Below are 18,499 nucleotides of genomic sequence, written 5' to 3'. Positions count from 1 at the left end.
TATTTTTTGGAAATAAAGTAATATTTTTATTCAGCAAGGATGTATTAAATTGATCAAAAGTGACAGTGAAGACATTTATAATGTTACAAAATATTTCTACTTCAGATAAATGCTTTTCTTTCTATTCATCAAAGAATCCTGAAAAAAATTGTACACAACTGTTTTTAAACTTTCGAGTTTAACTCACACCGAAAAGTCAAAAGTTATTAAATGCCCATGAGAAGGATGCAATACTAATGAAATTAGTTAAGGCATGACCATTGGACAGTGAAATGCTCATTGGGTCAGGTGAAGAAAAGACACATATTAACTGTGAAAGAATTAAGAATTAAGTGTGAAACCATCATGAACCCTTTAGTCTCCAGCGCCACCATTTTCCAGAACCGCAACCTACCTGCAATCTCCAGAAGTGCAAGGTGTCAGGATCTGAGACTTGGGTTAGGTAAAGAATCCTTAATAAGAATCACAAGCTGAAGTGTTGTCCCAGAGATACCTTGCCTCTTGTCACCTGAAAATCTCACTACTCTACAGAATCAAGTGAAGCTCACCGCTGAGTGCACTCGTTTTGGTTATGACATCTACTGTGAGACTAGACCTTTATACCTGGTAAGAAATGTGCCACAAACAATACAGTGACACCCCATGGAGAGCCAAAGAGACCCTGATGATGACCTGATAGGACCTCCTGCCATCAACATACAATAACACCTCTGATGATGACCGGAGGGGCTTTGGGTCACACTTTAAGAAACAAAAAGAGAATACAGTTGATAACAGCAAACAAACAATCTTTCAGGTCGCACTCATGCGACTAACTTTCTCAGTTGGTCGCACCAACTTACACTTAATGTTATTAATCATAATGACCTTTCATGTTCTCTTAATTTGTATACGCTGGTTTTGCATTGATGTAAAGATTGACAGTGACTAAAACTTGATGTTTGGAAAATATTTTAATCTGAAAATTGTTTCCAACAAGCATACATTTAAAAGAAAACATTACTAAAATATTATCATATATAACATATATAACAAAAGTATTATTGCCATGGGTGATATTATTTTATTAAAAGTATTATTTCCATGGCGACGCGTCATGCTTGTCACGTGACACACCACAGCCACAATAGCGCTATATGACAGATGTACCGCTTTTACTGTTTTTCCTTTTTTATTCAAAATATTCACAAACTTGTTGGCTGTGTCATCAACTATCTGATATTCCCATTCTCAAATACATGTAAGTGAATGTGTTTGTTGTTGAAACAACTTTATAATGATCTATAATGCGTGACGGGCGTCGCCATGTTAGTTTACGCCACAGTTCAGAGAGTCACATCTGTGGGATTTACAACACGTCCATTTATCCACTTCTCCCGAAATACATGAAAGTAAGTGGCCGGTAAAGTGGAAGAATAGAGTAAACTTTATAGTTATTTACACTGTGTATCTGATATGAATAAAACACCTTGTCAGTTTATATTTGAATGGATTGCTATTGCCGTTTCCATAGACATAAGTGTGTATTTTACAAACTATAAATGTATTGTTTTGCTAGTACTTATGTGCATTTAAATGTCCTAAAATAAACCTTATGTGGTTGAAAAATAGCTGTCATATGTCAAGCGCTGAGCTCGTCCGTCTCTGGCTCAGTGCTCCAGACGAATCGAAAGCACACTTGAATTTAGCAGCTGATCACGTGACGCACTGAACGTTATAATCACACTGGTGGGGTTAGGGTCAGAATGATTGTTTTAGTTTATTTATACCCTTTTAAAATGGGAACTGCAGTAGCATATTTACACCTGGATATCAAATAACAGATTATAGTATTTTTTACTCAATACCTTCAAGCTCAAGTATGAAATCTTGATTTTGACTCTTTCACTTGTTTAATCGAACCCTTTGGGCTCATCTCTGGGGCCAGGTGGGATAAATGTAATGTGAGTCAACCTAAACACCAAAAAGAAAAGCATAAAAATGGATTTTAATATTTGTAATTTGTGCCATACTAAAAACAAAAAATAACTACAAAATAAATAAATGCTCAAAACAGTATTTCTACATTGTCATCATATCCTCTGACGAAGAGATTGTGACACTCCTGTGGTTTTCTCTGCGTGACTTTGATAAGATCGTATCTCAAGGCCCTCGCACAGCTGTTGCAGAATTGGGATGCGTTTTGTTGAATATGTAAAGCAAGAGCTCTGGAAAAACAAAAATAAAGACAAAAAATAAATAAAAAGCTTCATATTTAAAAGCAGGGCATTCAAAATTCAGTTTTTCGTATAATTGAAATTAATTCCTTGTTTAAATAACTACTATTATGTATAAGTCTGTATATATAAAAAGACTTCCAAGAGTGCTATTGCTCAATTTCATCTGCTTCAAATGTACCATAATACCACACATCATGTACACTGTACTGATGTCAAGAGTTGATACTTATGTAAATGAACAATAACAACTAACAATTTTTTCTCAGTGGTGACTTATCTTAATATGCTTTCCTTGTGGTCAATGTTGATTGGTCCAGTGTAGCCACAGTCCAGGATTTCTTTTGTGCAGCTGGACAGGTCAGGTGCATCTTCAATCTACAAGTAAAATTTTATCTTTAATAAATATTAACAAGCATGGTTCACTGCTGACAGTGCTGACATCTGTCAGTGGCTTTATAACATGATAACAGTTATTAAGGGTGGGGGGGAAATCGATTCACATATGAATTCTATAATTCTATCTAACTTACACTCATTGGTGGGAAGGAACTGCCGACTGTGGCACCAGATGTCAGCGCCGCGAGACAGGAGGATGAAGGCCGAGGAGGGAGATAGTCGATTCAGCCCCATTCACCAATCACAGCGGATTATCAGTGAATCCCAGTTGTCTCTGATGAAAGTTTGTAAAACTATCCGGTGTAAAATGATCACTGCAGAGGCGGGTGTTGGTGGCTCTTCACAAAATTAATCTACCTCTTCTACATAATTATCGTTTTTAGGAAATTTAAATAATGAGACCGAGCTGTTGTGTATATTATCACAACCAGGAAATATGCATTTGCGTGACGAAGGCATAGCTACCTAGCAAAATGTAGGCTGTAGAAACTAACGGTAATGACAGTAACTCGCGATTGTGTTAGGGGCGGGGCCATGCTCCAGTGCGTCATCAAGCGGCAACCTCCCCCAGTTTCTCGTGAAGCCAATAAGGAAGTGACTTAAACTGCAATTCATCGACTGGCCGCTAGGGACGCTGAGTCCCATGTTAAAATGGCCAACTTTACAGCAGAAAAAAACATGTTTACAGCCTGGATCAAATTGTGGTTTTGGTCTATACAGCTAATTTTGCCCTTCATGACAACTCTGAGGAGGGTGAATTTTCTCGTCTGTTTAAATTATATTAAGCCCTAAAGTTCTGCATAATTAAGGGCGTGGTCACTTGAGTGACAGGTTTGCCGCTGCTGTCAGTGAGCCATCACTTTACCTCAGCTAATTCCAGCCGCTGAATTTGGCATCTCTGCCGTGTTTGTGTTTTTTTTTCAGGATTATTTTATACAATTATAAAATAATAATATATACAATTATAAAATGATATGGCTTGCTGCGTTAAAGGTCGAGACAGATAAACAGAACACGCTGTTGGATCGTGGCATTGGCTAAAAGTTTTGTTCCTGAGATTTACTACAATGACAGTAGCAGGAGGATATTAAACTCTGACAGCACTGCTTGGATATTATAAATAAAACTGCTGCATTTTGAAAAATTATACTTTGGACGCGGGCTCATGTTTGTGAGATAAATACGATCATTTACAGTTTTACAACATAAACGCTGCTCAGGTTGCATAATTTCTTGAAGAACGATGATGGAGAGCAGATCGTTCAGAAGAAATGTGATGCAAACAATGGACAATATATCAATATTTCATGGATTTAATGCTTTTGTGGACAAAAAGTACTGTTTTTTGTTTTGCAATGGACACTCATGGACATTTTACCCAAGTGCGACAGATTGGATTGATCTCGGGATCACGATTTCATTATAAAGGTATGAAGTCCCGTCTGATTTGGCGTGTTGTCATTTGCACACCTGACACAAATTAATTACTGGTGTTGGAGCATCTAAATTCGTAAAAAAGACACTGTAAATTGACAGTAAACCTTTAGAACTTTCAAATGATATAACTTGGTACTTTTATTAATATTTTAGATTTCGAAGGCTGCGTCCTCCCGATGTCGCACTTGTAGGCCGCATACATCATCGAGGATGTCTTATTTAAGAAAAGTAATCGTAATAATTCATCGTGATGTGAAAAATACTGTAATTTCTTTTTTACTTTGCACTCTTACAGGTTAACGTACTTTTCTTAAATGAATGTCCGCCTCGATGACGTATGCAGCCAACAAATGGGACCTCCGGAGGACGTGGCCTTCGAAACGAGACGCAGCAATCGACATCTGATTACCTAAACCTGACTTCACTGGAGCTGTAATCTATAATCTATCAAACTGCTGTTAAATTATACTGTTAAAAGATGTTAAATCAGTTATCTTACCCAGCAAACGACCTGTTGCTCGTTCTTCTGTCAGACTGGCGGCGGCAGTGGCGGGAAAACGTAATGGGCGTGGTCAACCTGTCACTTCAATCCAGAGTGACCAATAGAAAAAGGCCTTTCATCCTGGCGGATAGAGACCGCCCACTGAAAAAAGACACAAAGAAAAATAAAGATTTTAAAAGATTTACACACACTGCAAAGAATTTTTTGATCAATTTCTTTATTTTTTAAATTTTCAATCTGTTATTCTCTTACAATTACTTACTTATTCTTCACTCTGACTTCTGACTTGATCAGGCTATACTTACATTTCTTTACATGTAATGTGCAAGTAGAACTCAATAAATGTGAAGCAAACTGCAGTTGTTGTTTCTCTGCCACAAATCAGATTAAATTCCTGACAGAAATACCTGAAGGTTTTAAGTAAATGCGCAGTTTACGTTGTAGAGCGTCCAAGTATCGTCAAGTTATGTTTACCACACTCCTTATTTTACACATAAAATGAAATATAAAAACCCATAGAAAAATATCGAGGGAAGCAGCGGCGAATTAAGGCCTGTTCACACCAATGACGATAACGATAACATTATAAATATCGTTCTAAATATAAAAGAATATCAAAGTCCACAACACAACTATAACGACTCAGAGGAACAACAACACGAATCACTTTCGGTAACACTTTATTTTAGGCTCTTTTAACTAGTTGCTTATTAGCATGCATATTATTAGAATATTGGCTGTTTATTAATACTTATTAAGCACATATTAATGCCTTATTCTACATTCTTTATCCAACCCAATACCTACACTTAACAACAAACTTACTAATTATTAAAAAGCAGTAAATTAGGAGTTTATTGAGGGAAAAGTCATAGTTAATAGTGAATATGTGTTCCCTATACTGAAGTGTTCCCTCACTTTCAGAACGATTCCATCCTGCTTTAAAGAGCGCGGGAATTTACCGTTTTTTTGTTTTTGTTTTGTTTTTTTATTTAACAATCTTTAGCACAGGACAAATTTCTCAATACTTTGGTCATTTTTTTCCGATCTCTTCACACAGTTCTCTTTAACTTTCAGCTTCACAGCTGTTAATTTCACATAAAAAATGCACTAAAACTACAAAACACTTAATTTGTCTCAAATCAACTCATTCTTCCAAAACACCACAAAGGTTTCCCAACAAACACACTTTATTATTCATAAAAGTTTTAAAACACAAAACTTAAAAAACACAAATATATATATATATATGTTTGATTCTGTAAGATCTACTGCTTATTCACTTCAGTATTTGTTACATGATGTTCACAATATTCGCGGGTTTTTCAGAAGCGGAGGTCGTCTGGGTAAAATTCTATGGCGGTGAATGAGAAAATACATTAAATATATTTGTTGTGTTCCCATTTTCTCAGATAGCAAAAGAAAAACTCAACAACAGTGTTTTCACAACTTTCAAAAAGAGGGAAAAAACAGAGAGAGACTGATAACGGAAACAGCAGCGTTAACTATTTTTTTTTTTTTTTTTTTTTTTTTGTAATTTGAGGTATAAGGTAATACAGTACTAAGTATAGTATTATAAATGTGCATATATATTTATAAAAAAAAATTAAAATATAAAAAACTTTGCAAGATTTAAGACGCTGATGACCGTTAAAACGCGTCATCACGGTCCGTTCAGTTTTGAACTGAAGTTGAACAGTTTTAGATGTAAACGTGCTTATTGTTCTTTAATGTTTACGGAGTTTCGCTGATGTTTGTGTTCGAGTGAGAAAATTAATTCATGTAAATTGAAAGATGTCGGCATTGAATGTATTTTGTGCCAAAGTAATGATGAATGATCCTCAGTTTATCCCACAGAGTGTGTGAAGAGTTCAGAAAACTGACCCTGGTGTGAAGCGGCCTGTGGTGACGTCACGCCCCCTGCAGCAGTCTATTTATGGCCGCTAAGCCACGCCCTCTCTGTGTTTGTGTTGCCATGGGAACCTGACGCGTGGCTCCTCGAGCTCGTGCTGTAATCTAACAGAAGAAACAGCAGGAGAACTCTTCTGTGGTGAGTTCAAGAGTCTCAAAATCAGTCTGTCATTATCAGAGATATTATCTGTGTGTGTCTATAGTTAATGTGAGGTAAATGTGACAAAACTCCTTGTAGCGGCTCGTCTAAAGAGTCATGAAGTACATCATGTTTTAACTTTGTGTTTCAATACAGTCATTATATTAGAAAATATAATTTATTAGCGCTAGCAGTTGAGATGTTGCCTCATTTCGACAGGTAAAGTGTGTGTGTGTGTGTCGCAGGTGTCATGAGTGCTGAAGCTGCTCCAGACTCCAGCTGCAGGTCGGTTCCTGTGGAGCATCTGGACTACAGCTTCATCCAGAGCTGCTCAGACCTCAAACATCTGGAGCAGATCCTGAGAGTTCTGCGGTGAGACCCGTCGGTCTGTGTCTGATTTCTGTCTGTCTGTGTCCGTGTCTCCACTCACATGTTCTGCCGGTGTTTCTCAGGTCCGGTCAGGAGGGTTTTTACCCTCATCTGATTGAGTTCTGTGAGAGACACATAGAGAAACTGGACCCAAAGTCTCGAGTCCTCAGGAAGGAGAATCGCGCCGCAACCGCTGCCTGTTTCTCCACGGAGGAATGGAGGAACATCTCTGAAGACCTGCAGGTGCTGGAGACACAGAGATAAAGCGTTAAACCCTCGAACAGAACATTAACCCCTCACAGATCAACCCTATATTCATTTAGTTCAAAAATACACTGGATAACTTTTCATTTTCTCAAAGCATGCTGGGAACTAGAAATCTGCTGTAATCAGTTATTGAAATTCATATAATTTATCTGTTAACCGTATTTGATTGTAATGAACTCATTTCATTCAGTGAATCTGACGCTTCAGCACACGCTGCAGAACATCTTCATCTTACAAGAACATTTACAGGAAAATCTGATCAAATAATTAAGATTGTTTTCAGAAACTATCACAACATCCTTTAAACAAGGTGCATTTCATTCGTTTGAAACTAAATTTAACGAGGTTTATGTTTAAAACAATCGAAAATATAAATTTGTATTTGAGATATATTCTCTGAAAACAAGTTCTAAAATTATGCAAAATTTTGCTTTTCATTTTAAGAATGCCAAGATAATATGCTAACATATAATTATGATTTTTAACAGTCAGTGTATTCTCACTCGGATCAGTTTTGTGTGTTTCACAGATGTGGGAGAGAAACATCAGAGCAGATGAAGCGGAGATGAAGCGAAGCGCCATATTCAGTGATGTTGAAAACGTGCCGCCTGTTCGTTCCTCAAACGGCCTCGTTCAGGTAATTTTTTTTTACGCTGGAGCAGATCTGACGCTCTCAGACTCCATCATGAAACGCTTCTTATCCGCTCAAACATTCCTGTAGAGAAGCAGCAGCGCTACAGTGAAGACTGTGAGAGAGTCCTGCGGCCCGCGCTCCTACAGAGACTGGGACAGGTGAGTGTGTGTGTGTGTGTGTAACAATGTGTGTATCTGTGTGTGTGTAACTGTGTGTGTGTTCTGGCTGCAGGTTTGATGTGGAGGCAGAGGTCAGTAAGATCGACGAGAGCCACACAAACACCCTCCGTCCAGATCTGCCTTCAGTCCAGCAGACGGTCAGCAGCAGCTCAGGTCAGTCCTCATCAGCTGCTGCGTCACTTCTGCTTCAGTCGTGACACTCAAACACTCGCCCGCGTGTCATGACAGAGAGGCAGACGGTCTGCAGCAAAACTGAACTTTTGTTTTATTTGTAAAATTATTAGACATTTTTATTATTCATTTAAGATTAAGAAAGTGTCTTGATTGTTTTAAAAATTAAAATGATTCTTTATTCATAAACTTTCAGTTTGTTTATCTGGATATCAGTAACAGAAACTAATAAAGCATAAATCTGAGCTGAACAGCAGCAGTAACGGTGAGTGTGTGTCCTGCTCTCTTCAGCTCTGACAGCGCAGGAGAAAGACGTTCTCGCCCGCCGGGAGAAAGACAAAGGCAACGAAGCTTTCAGAAGTGGAGATTACGAGGAGGCCGTGGCGTATTACAGCAGGTGAGCAGAGGAGCCTGTGAGAGTGAGCGAGCGTCGCTGCTGAGCCGCTGTGATGCATGTGTGTGTGTGTGTGTGTTTCTACAGGAGTGTGTCTCTCGCGTCTTCAGCCGCTGCATTCAATAACCGCGCGCAGGCTCACATCAAACTACAGCGCTGGAGCGCAGCCCTGAGCGACTGTGAGACGGTGTTACAGCTGGAGCCAGAAAACATCAAGGGTGAGGAAAACACCACTGATCCTGAGAGTGTGTGTGTGTGTGTGAGTGTGTGTGTGTGTGTGTGAGTGTGTGTGTGTGTGTGTGTGTGTGTGTGTGTGAGTGTGTGAGAGTGAGTGTGAGTGAGTGTGTGAGAGTGTGTGTGAGTGTGAGTGTGTGTGTGTGAGTGTGTGAGAGTAAGTGTGAGTGTGTGTGTGTGTGTGTGTGTGTGTGAGTGTGTGAGAGTGAGTGTGAGTGTGTGTGAGTGTGTGTGTCTGTGTGTGTGTGTGTGTCAGAGTGAGTGTGTGAGAGTAAGTGTGAGTGTGTGTGTGTGTGTGTGAGTGTGTGAGAGTGAGTGTGAGTGTGTGTGAGTGTGTGTGTGTGTGTGTGTGTGTGTGTGTGTGTGTACACTGACTGTACATTAAAATTCTGACTTTAAAAAAATCACATTTATGACAAAAAAAGTCAAAATTACAAAGAAAGACGTCATTTAGACATTTTATATCAACTTTTTAATCTTTTATGTCATAATTATAATTTACTAAAGCATGATTTTGGCTGAAATGGACTTCCGTATACATCTGAGTGAAACACACTGAACATTATGAGGTCAAAATTTCTTTAGAATAAACATGAATTTTAAAAATATGCACCAATGAATTGTTCACAAGAAGATCAATAACATGCATTTAGAAAATAAACAGGTTGACTTAATATTTCATACCGACTGTAACTACTGTATGCTTTAATAACGTGTGTGTGTGTGTGTGTGTGTGTGTAGCTCTACTGCGTCGTGCCACTGTGCACAAACATCTGGGTCACCTGCAGGAATCACATGATGACCTGAGAGCCGTTCTTCTGATGGAGCCGCACAACAGCACAGCACTGGTACAGACGCCACGCCTCACACTGACCACATGATGGCGCTTTTACACAAGACACATACTGTACATGAAGAAACATCATCATTTACTCGCCCTCATGTGGTTCAGACCTGTATGACCTTCTGTCTTCTGATGTTATGAAGAACGCTGGACCGCATCCACCTCCATTATCTGGACAAAAAACATCTTTTGTGATTCACAGAAGGAAGTCATACAGGTTTGAGTCACATGATGGAGAGTAAATGATGACAGAATGATAATTTTTATCCCTATAAACATAACGTGACCTCTGACCTTCAGAAGCTCCTGACGGACGAGACGGAGCAGTGTCAGGAGAGACGCAGCACAGGCAGGAAGATCCTCATTCAGGAAGTGGATGACGGTGAGGATGAGTGTCTGTGGAAAGAGAGAGAAACTGCGATGAATTGTGGGATATCAGAGAGCTGCTGTGTTTCGTTCAGATGCTCAGGATGAAGGCAGACAGAAGCGGGACGTTAGTGAGGCGGAGAGTGGAATCATGGGAAATACACACAAGATGGCCAGCTGCACCAACATGCAGACAGACGGGCCCAACAGACTGACAGACATCAGCAGCGATGACGCTTCAGCTGGAGCTCCGCCCCCTGGACACGCCCACATGAAGAACGATGAAATCACTCTCCTTGAGAACAGAGACGAGAAACACATACAGGCTGCAGCAGGTACACACACACACACACACACACACTCATGCACACTCATTATGAGGTCAAAAAAATGAAAAATGAAACATGCAGATGAACCATTCACAATAAGATGGCGTCTTTAATAAATACAATTGTTCATTTTTGTTGGTCAGATCACATTGATTAATATGAACATATATTTCTGAACTGAACACGAACAGAAGCTGTAGAAGAACGGCTGGTTGTTCCAGAGTTTGAGCGGCTGAAGGACGAGGGCAGCGGGTTGTTCCGGAGCGGCTGCTATCAGGAGGCAGCGGACAGATACACGGAATGTCTTCAGCTGAAACCACACGAATGTGCCGTTTACACCAACAGGTACGACTGACTGTGGGCGTGTGTGTGTGTGTGTGGCTGAACGACATGCAGACAGGTGACACGTGTGTGTGTGTGTGTGTGTGTGTGTGTGTTTCAGAGCGCTCTGCTATATCAAACTCCAGCGCTTCAATGAAGCCCGGCAGGACTGTGACTCCGCCCTTCAGCTCCAACCCACCAATAAGAAAGCTTTCTACAGACGTGCACTGGCCAATAAGGGCCTGAAGGTCAGTGTGTCGCTGTGATCACCCAATCATCTTAATTCAAGCAGCAACGTGAATATTGGGATTGTTTTAAAGTCGGCATTTCTTCCCTATCGCTCGTGACGGATATCAGAGTGAAACGACTTCTGGAACAAGAACAAATGTGTTATTATAAATGATTTATCGGTGCACATCATTGTGTTAAATTCATGTTCCTGGTAATCATGAATCAGAATAACTTCTCCATCTCTTCTCTGATGATGAGGGCGGGGCAACCTGTCACTCACATGAGATCCTCCAATAGCAAACCACAACCATCCAATCAATTCCCCACAGACAAAATCAAGCCCCGCCCTACATTTGTTCTTGTTTGCGAAGTGTATATCAATACAGCACAGTAGAGAAGAAAAGACGAACGCAAGTTAATTTTTCTGCAGACTTTGAATCCGATCATCTCGTGTGTGTAGGATTACCTGGCGTGTCGTTCAGACCTGCAGCAGGTGTTGCGTTTGGACACGAGTGTGACGGAGGCAGAGCAGCTACTGATGGAGGTCACACACCTGATGAAGGACAGACATCCGTCAGGAGCGCGCAGGACCGTTCACATCACTGAGGTCAGCACGTGCACACACACACACACACACACACACACACTCACAGTACAGGTCTGAGACCAGCTCTCTGTGCAGGTGGATGATGATGATGATGATGAAGATCAGGTCAGCAGTGCAGACGGAGCAGACGGGCGGTCCATCATCCCTCAGCCCTGTAATGCGTATGAGTTTGGTCAGGCTCTGACCGCGGCTCGCTCTCAGGATGACCTGCTGACCTGCGCTGAACTCCTGCGCTCCGTCACATCAGACCGTCTGCCGCGGTTCATCGGCTCGCAGCTGGACGCACAAACCGTGAGCTTCATCATACGAGCGCTGCACACACACCTGCTGCACACACACCCTGAGCTGGTGTACGGACACCTGCAGCAGCTGCACAACACACACAGACTCACGGTGAGGCCTGCATCACCACCGCTGGGGAAAAATCATAATGATGACATACCAAATCATTTATGAGATAAAAAGTCATTAAATACTCAAAATTATGACAGTAAGTTGAAGTCATGACTGTGTGTGTGTGTGTGTGTGTGTAGATGGTGTTGATGATGTTGGGCCGTGACGAGCGCACACAGCTCTCTCAGCTCTTCCAGAACCTGCGCTCAGTGCAGACTGAAGCCTTCTCACAAAATGACATCACAAACCTGGCCAACAAATACTTGTGATGCTCCGCCCACCGCTGGACACCCTCAGCACATCCTTCCCATGATTCCACACTCCGGCTGATCTCAATAATATATGCATGATTTATGCTGTTTCTGGAGACTGTCAGTGTTTCAGAGAGAATGTATGATTCACTTTTGTTCAGTGTGAGATGATTTTATTTCTGTTTATAAATGAATGTTTTCTGCTGGAGTGTAAACTGCTTTACAGCTGCGTTACAGCAGCGCTTCTCAACCATCTGCAGAAAGTCGAAATAATGACATAAAAAGTCGCATTTCGGAGATAAAAAAGTCAAAATTATGACAAAAAATGTTGAAATTATGACAAAAAGTCAAATTTCTCATCAGATAAAAAGTCGAAATTATGACAAAAGTCATCTTTCTCAAATAAAAAGTCGAAATTATGACAAAAAGTTGAATTTCTGAGATAAAAAGTTGAAATAATGACATAATAGTCGAATTTCTGAGATAAAAAGTCAAAATTATGACAAAAAAAGTTGAAATTATGAAAAAAAGTCACATTTCTCATCAGATAAAAAGTCGAAATTATGACAAAAGTCGACTTTCTCAAATAAAAAGTCAAAATTATGACAAAAAGTCAAATTTCTGAGATAAAAAGTCGAAATTATGACAATAAGTAGAATTTCTGAGATAAGTCGAAATTATGACATAAAAGTCGAATTTCTGAGATAAAAAGTCGAAATTGTGACAAAAAGTCAAATTTAGATAAAAGTAGAAATTATGACAAAAGTCGAATTTCTCAAATAAAAAGTAGAAATTATGACATAAAAAGTAAAATTTCTGAAATAAAAAGGTCGAAATTATGACAAAAAGTAGAATTTCTGAGATAAAAATTCGAAATTATGACATAAAAGTAGAATTTCTGAGATGAAAAGTCGAAATTATAACAAAAAGTCAAATTTAGATAAAAAGTAGAAATTATGACAAAAGTCGAGTTTCTCAAATAAAAAGTCGAAATTATGACATAAAAAGTCAAATTTCTGAGATTAAAATTCAAAATTATGACATAAAAGTCGAATTTCTGAGATGAAAAGTCGAAATTATAACAAAAAGTCAAATTTAGATAAAAAGTAGAAATTATGACAAAAGTCGAGTTTCTCAAATAAAAAGTCGAAATTATGACATAAAAAGTCGAATTTCTGAGATAAAAAGTCAAAATTATGACATAAAAGTCGAATTTCTGAAATAAAAAGGTCGAAATTATGACAAAAAGTAGAATTTCTGAGATAAAAATTCGAAATTATGACATAAAAGTAGAATTTCTGAGATGAAAAGTCAAAATTATAACAAAAAGTCAAATTTAGATAAAAAGTAGAAATTATGACAAAAGTCGAATTTCTGAGATTAAAATTCAAAATTATGACATAAAAGTCGAATTTCTGAAATAAAAAGGTCGAAATTATGACAAAAAGTAGAATTTCTGAGATAAGTCGAAATAATGACATAAAAGTCAAATTCCTCAGATAAAAAGTCGAAATTATGACAAAAAAGTTTAAATTATGACATAACTCGAATTTCTCTTCAGATAAAGTCGAAATTATGACATAAAAAGTCGAATTTCTCAGCTAAAACTCGAAATTATGAGGGACAAGTCGAAACGATGACTTTCTCTGTTGTGACTAAACTAAGCATGACGCACATCCAGGCCGCAGGAGGCGCCGCTGCGTCACACGCGCGCGGCCGCAGAAGGAGACCGAGGGACAGCGGATCGCGAGGACCTCAGATGGGCTTCTTCGCATAAAGTCCATATAAATCTCACACACTTCGACTCTGGATCACACAGAATGATCGCAGCGCGCTGTCTGGTGTCTAAAGCGCCTCACAGGACGCTGTTGAGAGCAGCAGCTTCGCGCTGTTATCGGCCTTTACAGCAGAAGGTCACACATGCTTTAAACCACAGAACAACACAGACACACACACTCACAATAACAGCTCGAAACATCACAACACCTGCTGAACATCCGCAAACCAGCACAACACAAGGTGAGGCTCTCATTAACACTCAGTCTTCTCATTAATTAGGCGTGTCTGGGTCATATTTATCAAAAGAATCATCATTAATCTCATAGACTGTTTAAAGACATTTTCATGACAATTAAGCACATTTCATCTTAATTCTCACAATCTCATTCTTATGGCACGGTGTTGAAATATGGATAGTCTTAAAAATACGTTTAATTTTTATGCAAATTGTATTATTTTTTCCTGTTAATTTTGTGGTGAAATGAAGCCTATTAACACTTGTTTTACAGTGTCCTTGTTACATTTACTGTAGTAATAATATGCATAATGCATAATTACATGCAATTAACCTAAACCAAACCCTATAGTAAGTACATGTTAATTATTCTTACTCAGTAGTACTTAAATACATAATTACACTGTAAAAAAGGACACCAAATAAAGTGACATTATTTTCATAACAATTAAGCACATTTAATCTTAGAATTATCATTAATGCAATAATAAAAAAGTGATTCATTAAAAGTGCCTAATTGTCATGAATATGTAACAACGTCAAAATCTGAATGTTTTCAAATAGGTTTAATTTTTATGCAAATTTTAGTATTTTTTTCCTGTTTTTGTGGTGATATTTTACACAATTCTCATGATATGCAAAAGTGCTTAATTTAAAGTGCTTAAATGCAAGTGTTTCATTGTCATGAATATGTAACTATCAAAATCTGAATGGTTAAAAATACTTCACAATAAGATTCCATTAGTTAACATGAACAAAGAATGAAAAATACTTCTGAAGCATCTATTAATCTTAGTTAATGTTAATTTCAACATCTAAGAATACATTATTAAAATCAGGTCTGTTATTAAAATCTGTTATAAATATTATTTAGTAGACCTGAGCTGACTTGAACTAACATGAGTTAACAAATATTATGTATTCATTGATGTTAGTGAACCAGTGGATTATTACTGTAAGAGTTATTGTCTTGTTCTGCTGATGTCGCGGTGATGAGCCGGATGTGTCGTTGTGTTCAGGGTTTGACGTGGCTCTGCTGGTGTCGCTCCTGAGGCAGGAGAACGCCACCGACATCTGCGTCATCAGAGTCCCGCCAGAGCTCAAATACACCGATCACATGATCATCGTGAGCGGATCGTCTCCACGACACCTCAACGCCATGGCAGAGTTTGTGCTCAAAGCGGTAATGACTCGAACTCACACCAGAGCCCTTCACAGGAGCGACTGTTCCAAAGAAAAGTGTAAATGTAAATTGAATCAAGGTCTGTGGAAGCTTGTTTCTGTCTAAGAATAAAACACAAAAAAGGTCATTGTGATTTTTATCTCAAAATTCTGAGAAATAAAGTCAAAATGGCAGGTTCTAAACTAAAATAAAGTCAGAATTATGATATATAAACTTGGAATAGCAAAAAAATGAAGTCTGACTTGCGAGATAAACTTGGAATTGCGAGAAATAAATTCTGAAATTGAGAGTTATAAACTCTGAATAATGGGAAATAAAGTCCAAATTGCAATATATAAACTCGGAATAGCGGGAAATAAAGTTAGAATTGCGAGAAAGCCTGAATTTGCGAGTTATAAACTGGAAATTTTGCGAGAAAGTCAGAATTGCTATATAAACATGGAATTGCGATAAATAAAGTCAGAATTTGCAAGTTATAAACTGGGAATTGTGAGAAGTAAAGTCCACATTGCGAGAAATAAACTTGGAAATTGCAATTACTTTTTGTTTTTTTATTCCAAGGCAGAAGACCCGGTCAGAACTAAAAAGCAAATGAAATCTCGTGACTCGGTTCAGTGTTGAATCTCTCAGAGTTTGATTCGGTTGAAGACTCATTTCCCTCTTTATATTTGCAGTTCAAGTTTCTGCGGAAGGACGAGGAGCGACACGTTCGGCTGGAGGGGAGAGACTGTGACGACTGGAAGTGCATCGACTTCGGTTTGTAGCGGGTTTGAGCTCAGAATGACACGCGTGTGACTGACTGTGTTCTGATGGAGCCGCTTTTGTCCCGCAGGACCCATGGTGCTTCACTTCATGCTGCCGGACACCAGAGAGACGTACGAACTGGAGAAACTGTGGACCCTGCGCTCGTATGACGAACAGCTCAACCGCATCCCACGAGAAACGCTTCCCTCGGACTTCATTTATGATATGAAGCACAAATGATGCTCACGGACGACTGAATCACGAACTGTTCAAAAACACAGCGAGATTCTCAGTCAGTGCCGTACGTCACCTCTGTGGGAGACCAGCTTCTGTGAACGGAAATGCTGTAAAAATATGAACAGTGACTTAATTAAAAAGGACAAATCATCAGAAATATCCAGTTTTGAGCTGCTAATTTTGAATAAAAGGAATTAATTCACAAATATCATGAGTCGACTATGAATGTGTTAATAACTTCTGCTTGATGAATCAAAGATGATAACGGTGAGTGCAACGATAACTAATAACGAAAACTAACAATGATAACTATAACAATAATGATAACGATACTAACAATAACGATGCGTATAACGATACTAAAAATAACGATAACAATGATGTGTATAATGATGCTAACAATAACGATAACTAACAATAATAACGATAATTATTAGTATAATGATACTAACAATAACTATAACAATAACGAAAACTGACAACAATAACTATAACGATAATGATGTGTATAACGATACTAACGATAACTATAACAATAACGAAAACTGACAACAATAACTATAATAATAACTAACAATAACGATAACAATAACGATGCGTATAACGATACTAAAAATAACGATAACAATGATGTGTATAATGATGCTAACAATAACGATAACTAACAATAATAACGATAATTATTAGTATAACGATACTAACGATAACTATAACAATAACGAAAACTGACAACAATAACTATAATAATAACTAACAATAACGATAACAATAACGATGCGTATAACGATACTAACAATAACGAAGAGTATAATGATGCTAACAATAACAATAACTAACAATAACGATGATGCGTATAACGATACTAATAACGATAACTAATAACGATGAGTATAACGATAGTAAAAATAACAATAACAATACTAACGATGAGTATAACGATACTAACAATAATGATAACTAACAACGATGAGTATAACGATACTAGCAATAGCGATGATGCGTATAACGATACTAACCATAACGAAGAGTATAACGATATTAACAATAACGATAACAATGATGAGTATAACGATACTAACAATAACAATAACAAGTATAACGATACAAACAATAACAATGATGCATATAACAATAATAATGATAACGATGAGTGTAACGATACTAACAACTATAACAATGAGTATAATGATAAGTAATAATAACTATAATATATTTAACGGTAAGAACTATAATATGAACTATAATGCGAGTATAATGATAACTAATGATAATTATAACAATAACAAACTAACAGATAATAATAACACGATAACAATAACTAACAATAACTATAACAGTAGGTATAACAACTAATAACTATAATAACGATAATAATAACTAAAATGATAATGAACAGTAACTATGACAATAATTATAACTATTGTTTACAATAACAGTAATGATAACAATGACAATAACTAACAATAGTGATATCAATAACTATAAAAATTATAACTATAATGATAATAACTGACAATTATAATGATAATTAACTATAACTATAAAAATAACTACAATCTATAACCGTTATATTGTAGTTGTTATCATTACTGTTAGAGTTATTATAATTAACTATAACAAGAACAATAATGATAAATATATTCACATCCACACCAGCGGCTGATATCGTTCTGTTTATCATAAGCGCTGCAGTTTTGTCGTCTGTTGCTTTAAATATTCGAGCTCTTAAAGCAGGATGGATTCTGATTGGCTGTTAATGTTTTTAGCATTAATCAGCTGGAAAAAAATCGTTCTGAAAGTGATTACAGTGATATCGTTCCTCTGTGCCGTTATCACTGAACTCTGATATTCTCTTAGAAACAGAATTATTGCAGCTTTACAGCTATAGAAGATTAAACAGGAAACGAACTGTCTGTGAATAAATGTGTTTATTTGTCAAGAGAATCACAGTAACATTACAAATCAGAGTGATGAAGAGAAACTAAAACAGCCGCTTTTAAAAGTGATGCGCGACACGCGATCCTCCAGCGTCACATGAGCTGCCATCAGTCACATGCTGATTTCTGCGGCTCCTCATTCCGTATTTGACCCATAATCCCCACGGAGAGTCTTTAGGAGTGGATGAGG

At 37.9% G+C, this 18,499-nt stretch overlaps 3 protein-coding genes and 2 long non-coding RNA genes across 11 annotated transcripts in view; 2 read left to right on the top strand and 3 right to left on the bottom strand.

Moving 5' to 3' along the window:
- Positions 1-934: 934 nt before the first annotated feature.
- On the bottom strand, positions 935-4,230 carry LOC127497512 (uncharacterized). Its single transcript, XR_007925569.1, has 2 exons — positions 2,750-4,230; positions 935-2,594 (listed from the first exon to the last, which is right to left on the bottom strand). It is a non-coding gene; the product is annotated as an uncharacterized LOC127497512 (long non-coding RNA).
- A 1,601-nt stretch (positions 4,231-5,831) lies between these two features.
- spag1b (sperm associated antigen 1b) lies at positions 5,832-12,402 on the top strand. Of its 2 annotated transcripts, XM_051865983.1 has the most exons (16): positions 5,832-6,604; positions 6,850-6,976; positions 7,057-7,216; positions 7,770-7,877; positions 7,962-8,032; positions 8,106-8,206; positions 8,516-8,621; positions 8,706-8,836; positions 9,594-9,700; positions 9,997-10,078; positions 10,158-10,397; positions 10,583-10,736; positions 10,834-10,960; positions 11,404-11,550; positions 11,626-11,943; positions 12,084-12,402. In XM_051865983.1, exons 2-16 carry the CDS (start codon positions 6,855-6,857, stop codon positions 12,210-12,212), a joined length of 2,103 nt encoding a protein of 700 aa, XP_051721943.1. In that variant the 5' UTR covers positions 5,832-6,604; positions 6,850-6,854; the 3' UTR covers positions 12,213-12,402. The 2 variants fall into 2 exon arrangements, with proteins under 2 accessions (XP_051721943.1, XP_051721942.1); XM_051865982.1 differs by having other exon boundaries at positions 5,832-6,976.
- LOC127497511 (uncharacterized) lies at positions 9,299-11,743 on the bottom strand. Its single transcript, XR_007925568.1, has 4 exons — positions 11,595-11,743; positions 11,410-11,496; positions 9,991-10,092; positions 9,299-9,867 (listed from the first exon to the last, which is right to left on the bottom strand). It is a non-coding gene; the product is annotated as an uncharacterized LOC127497511 (long non-coding RNA).
- Positions 12,403-13,892: 1,490 nt separating the features above from the next.
- malsu1 (mitochondrial assembly of ribosomal large subunit 1) lies at positions 13,893-16,578 on the top strand. Its single transcript, XM_051866001.1, has 4 exons — positions 13,893-14,213; positions 15,228-15,391; positions 16,066-16,147; positions 16,224-16,578. Exons 1-4 carry the CDS (start codon positions 14,015-14,017, stop codon positions 16,373-16,375), a joined length of 597 nt encoding a protein of 198 aa, XP_051721961.1. The 5' UTR covers positions 13,893-14,014; the 3' UTR covers positions 16,376-16,578.
- Positions 16,579-18,281: 1,703 nt separating this feature from the next.
- khdc4 (KH domain containing 4, pre-mRNA splicing factor) overlaps positions 18,282-18,499 on the bottom strand; it is a 9,479-nt gene continuing 9,261 nt past the window's right edge. For all 6 annotated transcript variants that reach the window (XM_051865984.1, XM_051865988.1, XM_051865989.1 and 3 more), the window contains one exon: positions 18,282-18,499. This exon is cut by the window's right edge. The gene's annotated coding sequence lies outside the window, so the exon portion shown is untranslated.

Source organism: Ctenopharyngodon idella, chromosome 16 (assembly GCF_019924925.1).
Source record: "Ctenopharyngodon idella isolate HZGC_01 chromosome 16, HZGC01, whole genome shotgun sequence".
NCBI lineage: Eukaryota > Metazoa > Chordata > Actinopteri > Cypriniformes > Xenocyprididae > Ctenopharyngodon > Ctenopharyngodon idella.
Note: the sequence above shows the minus strand (reverse complement) of the source record. Positions and strands in the feature narration are given on the sequence as shown.

Coding starts and splice junctions, on each gene's coding strand:
- spag1b (XM_051865983.1), top strand. CDS start 6,855: ATGAGTGCTGAAGCTGCTCCAGACTCCAGCTGCAGGTCGGTTCCTGTG. Junction 8,033..8,105: donor TCCTACAGAGACTGGGACAG/GTGAGTGTGTGT, acceptor TTCTGGCTGCAG/GTTTGATGTGGAGGCAGAGG. Junction 10,398..10,582: donor ACACATACAGGCTGCAGCAG/GTACACACACAC, acceptor GAACACGAACAG/AAGCTGTAGAAGAACGGCTG.
- malsu1 (XM_051866001.1), top strand. CDS start 14,015: ATGATCGCAGCGCGCTGTCTGGTGTCTAAAGCGCCTCACAGGACGCTG. Junction 14,214..15,227: donor GCAAACCAGCACAACACAAG/GTGAGGCTCTCA, acceptor CGTTGTGTTCAG/GGTTTGACGTGGCTCTGCTG. Junction 15,392..16,065: donor CAGAGTTTGTGCTCAAAGCG/GTAATGACTCGA, acceptor TTATATTTGCAG/TTCAAGTTTCTGCGGAAGGA.